The sequence below is a fragment of the Pagrus pagrus genome, assembly GCF_965226575.1.
Source record: "Pagrus pagrus genome assembly, chromosome: 1".
NCBI lineage: Eukaryota > Metazoa > Chordata > Actinopteri > Spariformes > Sparidae > Pagrus > Pagrus pagrus.
Genome location: NC_140185.1, coordinates 11,252,802 through 11,263,139, shown reverse-complemented (window position 1 = coordinate 11,263,139; position 10,338 = coordinate 11,252,802). Strand labels below are relative to the sequence as shown.

General features: G+C 37.2%; 1 protein-coding gene across 1 annotated transcript in view; it reads right to left on the bottom strand.

The window, feature by feature from the left end:
- Window positions 1-5,782: 5,782 nt before the first annotated feature.
- map2k5 (mitogen-activated protein kinase kinase 5) overlaps window positions 5,783-10,338 on the bottom strand; it is a 61,963-nt gene continuing 57,407 nt past the window's right edge. Inside the window, exon 22 of the mRNA XM_084366704.1 lies at window positions 5,783-6,738. Coding sequence (XP_084222830.1) covers window positions 6,634-6,738 — 105 coding nt within the window. The 3' untranslated portion in view covers window positions 5,783-6,633. The remainder of the gene's footprint in view (window positions 6,739-10,338) is intronic.

Sequence of the window (10,338 nt, the reverse complement as noted above, 5' to 3'; positions counted from 1 at the left end):
GTCCGGATAAAGGGATGGATCCAGGAATGTTTTTCTCACTTTCTTTAACATACTGGGAAAGAGCGTTTATTGACATTTTTCTTTTAGTTTCTCAGGGCATGGATGGATCTTGATGAAAAAAATCAGGTGTATTGAGGCGGCTGGTATCTATGAGTGAGTAACTAAGTGGACTGTTGGGCCTTGGTGGAGGTATGCACTCTACTGAGTGCCATTCTAGTTTGTTCTTGATTCACGCAGTTATTTTCCTTTATCCTGCAATTTGCCAAACAAATGCAAAAAAAAAAAAGTATTGGAACAATTTAAATTTTGACTTGACGATGGCAGCATATGAAAAGACAGAGGATCACCAAAATGTTTGCGATTTATCCTGAGGGGAACATGAATGCGTTAACAAAATGAATATGGCAAACAATCTGACAGCTGTCGAGTTATTTTGTACAACAATAACAATAAAATGTCAACCTCATTGTTGTACTTGAGGAAAACTCAGAGGAGTTGGTAGGATTCATCCTCTGGGGAGTTAACTGTAATCCATCCAACAGTTGTTGACATATTTCAGTCTGGACTACAGTAATCGCTGTAAAAAGATGGCTGCATTATGAATGCAGAATTTGTAGGTGAGGGACCAAGATCTTGGTATTTAAAGCCTTCTGGTTTCCATTTGTAGTCCGATTACTATTAAGCGATTATGTTTGAGCAGGCTTTGGTTGCATGCAGGTTAAGAGTCCGTGCGGAGAGCAAGATCATCATCAGTCAAAATGCAATCTCATCGGCTGTCATCTGACTACAGTTTAGCTTTTTAGAAAAAATAAGTGCATTCATATTTACCTAAATTGAGAATTATCTCTCAGCTACAACACCATCCTCGAGTCTCAAGTTGTTCGAAGTGTGCACTGACTGACATCTCCATCCCTACAGCCGTGCTGCTCGGGTGGCTAAAAACAGCAACAATTTAGGACGCTGATGTCACTTGTTGATTGTTGGGGTTGAGCTTTTATCTGAAATAGAAAGGTATGAAATAAAGTTTTACATGAGAAGGAACTCAAAGAGTTTTTGCATAAATCCAACCTGCTCATCATCCAGCCACATTTAACTTGTGTATTTCTACATAAAATTTAATCTCTGGGTTGTATGACTGGCTTTCTTCTATTTCAAACCATATTTTTGGACAAATTAAGAAAGATCTTCTGTCTTTACAGAGACAAGTTAACATTAAAATACTTGAGTGAATGTATTTACTCTAAAATTATGACTTAATTTGGTAGTTTTTATAAAAAATATGAATCATTTTGCATTATAAATACTATTAATCAAGTGCTACATGGTGGTTCAGGACTTTAGTTGGTGAATTCTAGTTCTCCATCTGAAGCTGTTGAGGGGATGAACTGTGTGTTTTGTTAAACAACAGTAACGGATGAGTTTGAGGTCAAAATTCTGTTAACATGTTTACTTTAGCTTCTCTGATCGGTAAATGTATACACTTATTGTTTTAGATGTAATTAAGGTTATCAGAAGTTGAAGGTTTCAGTGTGACTCATGTTAATTTATGTACAGAGTTATAATAGACCTTCTCTATTCAAATGGAAAAAGAAAATGCAGGATGTCATTGATGCTCTAAGAGAAAAGAAACACTTAACACAAACTCCTTATTGGATTCTACAGTATATGTGTAATCTGAACTACTTTTCACAGGTTAAGGCACAAATTAATAACCGAGAAGACACCTGATGTTAATTAAAGGTTGACTAAGATTAATTATGAAATGCAAATTATAAATGAACTTAAGATACCAAGGTGCTCACAGGTTCGGGTCATTCTACACCAGGACAGGCAAATGTCAAACCTTTAATGAAGAGACCATCAATCAGTCTTCTATATACTCAAAACAGGAGGAGCAACGTCAAACTACAATCAGATGAAGAGAAGGAGCATGAAGGTAATACGTTACACTCATACTCAAAATAAAACTTAGTGAGGAGTGGAAAACTGAGAACTCACCCTCAGACTGGTTAACTTCATATTTGTGTGACAGTCAAATCAAATCAAAATCAATTCAGTTTTATTTATATCGTCCAAAATCACAATCACATTGCCTCAGTGGTCTTTACAATCTGTACAGCGAGCGACATCCTCTGTCCTTAGACCCTCGATTCAAGAGAGGAAAAACCTGCCATATGGAGAAAAAAAATTAAGATGGAAGAAGCCTCAGGAAGAGACACGGGGAGGGGTCCCTCTCCCAGGACGGGCAGACATGATATAACATAGACAGACGATAGATGTCGCATGACAATGTGAAAGCAGTGAAATGCGTCCCCTTCAAAATAAAATCATCAGCATGTAGACAGGAAGAGAAAGAGACTTGAAATAACTGAATACAAATGATCATGTTTAAACACTTTTTATTATTATTTGTGCATTATGGTTGGAATATGTGCCAACACAGATAATTACAGAGAAGGCCATAATCAGCCAGTAACATCACAGCAATAATATTTCTGCTGAGTGTCATCACTGACTTGATGCTGCGTGGTTTAGGCAGAAACAGGAAAAACAACAGGCCAAGAGTCCATCTCTGACTCACTGTTGTAAGCAGGCTGAAAAGTAAAAAAATAATAAATATTTCCACTAAAACTGCAGATATATATTTTAAAAATAAAAATCACAGTCAATGAGTTCATAACACCAAAACACAAAAGATGCGTCTGAGCTTTTGGACCTTGAAGCTCATCTGATCAGAAATATGACATTTTTTTTATTTTTATGTTTCATTTCAGTTCTAAGAAAACATTTACAGAGTTCATCAGTAGCCAGCGACCACGACATACTCCTCTCAACACTTATTTACTAGTTTTAACCGACTTTAAGTATTTATAGCTTTAGTAAAATAAGGCCAACTTACTGTAAGATGGATGTCTCACAGATGTATTAACAGTTCAAACTTTCCCCAAAGTGAATATAGTTAACAATATATGTGGTATAATGCAGAGTATATAGTCTATTTATTGTGCCACTGTTGGAAAATCCCTGTTGATGTATTTCAGTTTCTTCTTTTTTTGAGTCTCACCAATTAAAAGTATTTTTTTTATGGAAATGAATGGCATCCTGCACAGATATCCTTCAGAAAGTTAGGGTAAAAGTATATTTATGTACATGAAAGAAAAAATGCTATGCCTCATTTTCAGGTTTCTGAGGCAAATAATGGCACCTATGAAATGTGTTAATATGAGAGGGATCATGACACTAAAGGCCCAGACACACAAAATTGACATTAAAGAACTTGCAGCGACAAAGGCTGACTGTTGCATCACCTCATGTTGCCTGTGTCTCGGCCAAAAAGCTGCACTCAAACACACCGCAAAGACTACAGCCGACGGTCAGCTAACTTGTGCGTTCTGCTCCTGCGTGTAACTCTCTACACAAACAGGTGCTGCTGATCTGTAGTCGTCGTTCAAAAAAGGGAAACCGGAAGACTCTTGGTATGATAAAGCAGCATTTTTTCACACCACTCTCTGTAATATAGCCACTTCTAATCAAGAATATGTCTGATAAGAAGTTGAAGATAGTACTGGCATAGAGGAAAAGGCGGAGAATAAGGAGAAACCACACTAAATGGGTGAAATCATGGATACTATGGCGACAGGCTCAAGAGGCTTTTCCTTTCTTTTTCTGTTTCTCTTCTCATGCATTGATTCGCTCAGCTGAACAGCCAATCAGAGCGATTTCTCTCACTGACTTGCTCCGCTGCTGATCCACGCTCAGTCAGCCAAAAAGCCACCAACAATGGCTGAGTAGTGCCGACAGTGCGGGACACACAGCAACAACTATGGCCACAGACGCTCACTGAAGGTCCAGAAATTGTCAGACCGGTGACCCTGTGTGTCAGGGCCCATAGTGAGTCCTTGAGGCTTCCCTTCGCGTTGTGAATCACCTCTCCGCTGTGTCGAGACTCCATCCTACAGACTTTACTGATACCATGAGTATTTAACTTTCATGGTAAATGTTTTATTCACAATGTTTTTTTACTTAATAATTTGTATTTCTAAGAAATTACACGAAAAGGACGTCGATTTGAATGTTCCTGCTTCAACAGAAAGCAAAATGTTTGTCCATAGAGAAAATGTTCATTCTTCACTCACAAAAAAGGAGTCTGACAAAATTACTCTACATCCTGGATTTGACCAAAACTTTCAATAGCATCTAACGGTCTTTGTAGTTCAGAATTTTCTTTTCTGGAACTGCCTTGCCACCCACTTCAATAAGTTTTGGTGTCCAAAATAAAAAAATCTGTCAGACTGTATATGCATATTTGCATCTTTTAGCATAATAAATTTGTATGCATATACTACATGCTCAAAACATGCTTAGTATTAGTAGTATGGAGCCTGGACACAGCTGGATTTCCCCACACATACAGTATTTCTTCCATTCCAGTTAGTTAGTTAAGGTCGTTTCTTAAGGAAAATAAATGTTACCCTCGTAGCAAAAATGCTAAATGAATCACCCATCTTGATGTTTGATTGTTCTACTAACAACTAATGTGATCTCAATTTTGGATGATTTACAGTCAAATTAAAATCCACCGCCCACGTGTCTCCTCATTGTTACAGAGGACAAAAGCACACTGAACAGTACTGAAGAAACTCCTCAACACATGTATAATAATCTGGTGCTTTAAGCCTTTTCTGTTGCGCTGATGAACTGCTTTACATTCGTTTCCAGCTACGCTCACACATCATGTCACTGTAGGCTGTGTTCACTGTGCCTTTGTGGAAGTCGTGGAATTTAATTGCACTTGAGCTCTACACATTTCAACAGCTGCACATAAAGACCTTGTCAAAGCACTTCATACGAGTCCCCTCACCTGTCACTTTTGCCTCAGACATGAGAAATCCGTAACATTCACCATGCGTGTGGTCAGTGGTCTTTGGTGCACTGTTTTCTCTCTACAGCACTGCATATCAAGTCATCTCTTCAGGCAATGCAATAGAATGGGATAATTTATATTATCTATTTCTATTAAAATTAGTACATGATGACATGTTTTGCCAAAGTAAGAATTTACAGGTGAGAAAGTGAATAATCACTTAAAATGAAAAAAGAAAAAAAAAGATTTGGTTTGTAAGGGAAAGAAGTGCTTTCTGTTTCTGTTTCTAAGAAAAATAGAGCCCGACCGATATATCAGCTGATTTCTGCCTATCACAGATACATTGGTTTTGGCGCTTATGTCCGATATGATAAACTTTTAATTTTTTTACGGAACATAATGCACAAAAAGATGCTTGTTGTAATTTAGAGTGATTACATTTCTAGTAACATTTACTGCTTCTGTGAACTGATGTGACTTGCAAAGTCAGTTCCTTCTTTTAAATCTCTCATCAAAACCTACTTTTATTGGAAGGCTTTAAAATAATATTGCAGTTTGTGTGGCCTCTATCCTTCTCATCTCACTTTTACTTTACATAGTTTTATCTTAGTTTTGTCATGATGGGTTGTTTTTATCTTGATTGTTGGTACCACTTTTTTCAACTGTGTGTGCTGTTTATATTTTGACCTGTACAGCACTTTGTAACCATGTTTAGAAAAGTGCTATACAAATAGTTATAGTTATTATTATTATTATGATTATTATTATCAATAAGATGATTTTTAGACAGTAAAATATCCTGCCTCTAAAAGATATCCTTTTCACAATTGTTTTAATAACCATATATGAGGGATTATTGCAAAAAAATGTGTTTATGTCCATATTCAGTACATATATATATATATATATATATATATATATATATAGTATATACTCTATATAAAAAATATCAGTCGATGTATTAATAGTGGAATTTTTTGCTCCTTAAATCTGCATTGGCCAAAAAAAATGTATCGGTTGGGCTCTAAAACAAATGGCTGCTAAAAAGTGGAACTGTTCATTCAGAGGCATTCAACATCAGGCGTGTCTGTCAAACTGTTAAAAACAGGTTTGAAATGGAAAGAAAACAAGGTTCCTCCTGATGAATGTGAGCAATAAAGTGTTTGGTAAGCTTCAGAACACAAAAAGATGTGTGTCAATTTGGCATTTCACTCTGTTACATGGCATTTAAGAATGAGACGGAACAAAATATTTTTTGGGGGGGAAGTCTTCCTATTACAGTGACAATCTAAGTTTATCTGAGGTAATAAATCACACCACTGGAAGAACAGGCACACACATGGGCAGTTACTGACAGGCAAATACCTTAACATTCACAAGAGGGCTGCCAACAGTAAAGCACAAGACGGTTCTTTGAGATACCATCCGAAAACAGAGCACGACTCTGCCAGCTTATTGCAGTCTTATGCTTATTGTCTCTAATCCTTAAACTTAGGAGTGTTTATCTCCACCAGTCATACGTGGGGACGAAAGCTGCTGATGGAGTCCCACGCTAGAAAGAGCGTCCTTTGGATGCAGAGATTCAGATGTCAAAGGATGTGAGCTCCTCAATGTGATGGCGCGTGAGATTTACTCACATAACGCATTCAACATCTAGTGATTCTTGTCCATGTATATGAAGTCACTTGTACAGTGCATGTGGACGTACTTGACCCCCTGATAATGTTCAAGGTTTGAGCTTAAACGTCCTGGCACTCCGCAGGAGGACGTCAGACGTGTCCATGCTGCGCTCGTCTCTCCTCCAGGCAACGACAAACCCACATGGATACCACCTCTGCGTTACCATCGTTAAACTGTATGATGAAGGAATGCTCCTAAAAAAATAAAGGAAAAGACAGAAGTGTTGTATTATTTTTTACTCAGAAAACAACTAGAAAGTAGTTAAAGTGTTGCACACCCCGGCCTTCTTCAAGATCAACAATGACACTGAGACACAGGCACTGATGTTATTTGCTGTACCCACGTTTAACTTATTATGCTTTGATGTAGATTATATGTTTGTTGATGTATTGTGATGTGTGTTGGTGTAGTGTAGTATTTATCTTACTGTATTGTGACTTGTATTGATGATACTGACCATTGAAAGCTGTATGTCTTACATGTAAAGGTCCAACTAGGGACAAGAGTTGAAATTTAGCAATAGCTATAAACTCTCTGTGCAGCACATCAGTTACATTCTTTGTATTGGAACTATGTTAAACTGCATCGTCCCTATTAAATAAAATTTAAATAAATAAATAAATACATTTGGGCCACAACCTAGTAAGAAATGTCAAAGTGATTGGACAATCATCCTTCAATGCTAGGATGAGAACAAACAATCAAGAGGCCTCTGTGAAAGACGGTGACAGGATACAACCAATCAGACCACTTGCATGTAAAGACTAAAACCCCACATTATATTCAGGTAAATACCTTCTACAATGTTGAACACAAATTTTAGGTAGATTCTCATGGATACAAGACAAAAGTTAAACATCAGCTCTAAAACAGACTTAAAGACTTGTTTTATACAAAAGAAATAAATATCTCAGTGAAAAAATGTCTGTGTTTAAAGGTTTTATATGACCTTGATTTGCTATAATAACAGGAGTGAACTGAATTAAAAGAGTTATTTTATAGTTTATAATGTTTGACAGCAGCTATCAAACTGTGAAACTGCTCAAACTGTTAAACAACTGAATAAAGTTTTGGACACGCCACAACTCAGTCTATTTGTCAGTGACCCAGATTGTTAATCATTAAGGTAATTAATCAGGTGTCTAGACCCTCCTCAAAATGCACGTCTAATGACAACTGATCCAGCAGAAATTTGGCCTGATCCTACATTTAGTTAGAACTAAGATCTATACTGTATGCCCCACTTTAGATATGCAATTCTAACAATAATGAGCTGAATTAAAAAGGTGACTGTTGTTGTCAAAACCTCTAAAAGATCCAGAGCAGACAGAGAGAAAGAGACAGAAAAACTTCAATAAGCATCATATCCCGGTTCACTTCAAACCTATCAACACAGTGAGGCAGAAACTTGTCCATCCTAACGACAAAACACCCATGCATAAGCAGAGTAATGTAGTTTATGCTGTTCAATGCAGCCAGGACTGCACAGATTTGTACATTGGGGAGACAAAACAACCTCTCCATAAACGAATGGCACAACACAGGAGTGCAACTCCTCAGGTCAAGACTCTGCTGTCCACTTACATGTGAAGGAGAAAAATCATTCCTTTGAGGACAACAATGTGAACATCTTGGCCAGAGAAGACAGATGGTTTGAAAGAGGAGTAAAATAATCCATCTATGTCAAACTGGAAAGACCGTCTTTGAGCAGACGAGCTGGCGTACTACTGTACATAACTTATCACCCACCTACAATGCTGTATTGAGTTCTCACCCAACCCACATTAAGGCTGGTTGGGTCAAGGAATCACAAGTGTCCCTAATGACTCTGAAACTCAGACCTTAACGACTCAGTAAGGACACTCTCACACAGAGTTTAACATTTTGCAGCTCCCCTCCAGTTAGTTAGACCTGAAGAAGCCTCTTGGATGAGAGGTGAGACGTCTTCAAGAAACTGAAACAAGACCAGCTGTCTACGATACTGCACAGAATTACCATGACCTGGATGACTGAGAACCTTCATTAACATCAATTAAAAAGGCTAATAAATGAATAAATTAATTCAAAAGTCAGACTTGCATAACAATTTTTGAGATTAAATGTAATGGCATAAAATGGGATTGACTATTAAAGGAGACCTAGTATGCTTTTGTGTTTCCTTCATATAAAAGATAGTTAAAAAGGTCCAAGTCTGAAGCAACTGGAGCTCCTCCCTCCCGCAGAAAACACTGCTCCTAAAAGCCTCGTCAGTAGTCTTGCCTTTAATTTTGTGACTTTGTGACATCAGACTACATCACCATGTCACACATTTGCATAATTTATGCCTAGAAGCTAGTTAGGCACGTAAGAATGGATTCAGCACAGCTACACTGTTTTTGTTAGTGGTTTTCCCAAGACATATTCCTGAGATATATCCAGACAATGGAATGAATTTGTTTTTGTTTTTTGCCTTCAGTGCATAGACAAAAAAAGACAAAATTTAGCTTCTCTCAAAAGTCTTTGGGTTCAATTTCAAATTGTGCAGGAAAAATCTAATCTTTGAATTTATCTTTCAAAACATATTTTCCGTCTCCAATGCAACCTCACATTTCAATAAACAGTTTTGCACTTAGAAATAAATATCTGCTGCCAGTGATCTTACTATGTACATATGACCTTCAGATTAATTGCCATCCAAGGCAAAAAAGGACTGGAGTGGCAGTAAAAACACAAGTAATACGCCTTCTCATAAAAACAGAAAAATTATACTCTAACAGCTATTAAAAAAAAGTTTGTTCCTCTTCTGCAATATTATTTTTATTATCGGACAGATTGGAGCCACAAACATTATCACAACTTTATGTTAAGTGTATAGTTTAGTTCCGCTTGTATAATTATTCTCAGTCATGATTCAAGAAATAATAATAAAATACAAATAAACTAAACAGGAAGATCATTAAACCCTCTTAAATATTTATGTCCAACAGATTTGTTTTAAATGCCAAACGTTTAACTAATGGCTCGTCAGGTCATTCTGAAGAAATATTATCTTTCATGATCCACGTGAATCATCACAGGTTGTAAAATGAGGTTTGTGATAAAAGGTAGCACACAAACAATCTTTATCAAACAACATCAAACAACAACACATTTCAAAATAAAATGCTTTCAAATATGATATACATTTAAAAAAAGATCTTCAATTAAGAATACAGTTTTGATCTAGACTGATTTTTATCAACAGTGCCAATAAATGAGCTCTAGAAAACCAACAAACATGTGACCAGTCTCTGCAGCTCATCAACTTTGTTAATCGCTGGCAGGCTTCACTTGTTACTGTTGCTGGGCTGAAACAGAGACGTCACATGTGATATCTCAATGACAACAGTCCCAATCAGCCGCCTCATCTGGGGACTTTCCAGACCAGAGCCAGAGGTCACGGAGGTCACAGAGGTCACAGAGGTGAGAGGGGAGGAGGTTGTAAATGAGACACTTCAACTGAGACTGACCATGAATTTGATTTGTGGTGGCTCGATGTCCAATTAGATAAACAACGCTGCGGCCGGCCAGTTTAAATGAACTTGTCAACACTGATTTCAAAGATATGTGTCCTCAACAACAAGAGACTGTCACTGTTAACAGGAGTTCAGTTGAGCTTGAGCTGAGCAGACACTGTGCGTCTTTTGTTTTAATATTTATCTTTTTTTAACTCAAACTAAATGTTTTAATCTGTCTTTCTTCAAGGCTACAACATGTGACTGTTATTCTGAAACTGTTCGGAACTATTGGTTCTTACATGAATGTAAGGCATGAAC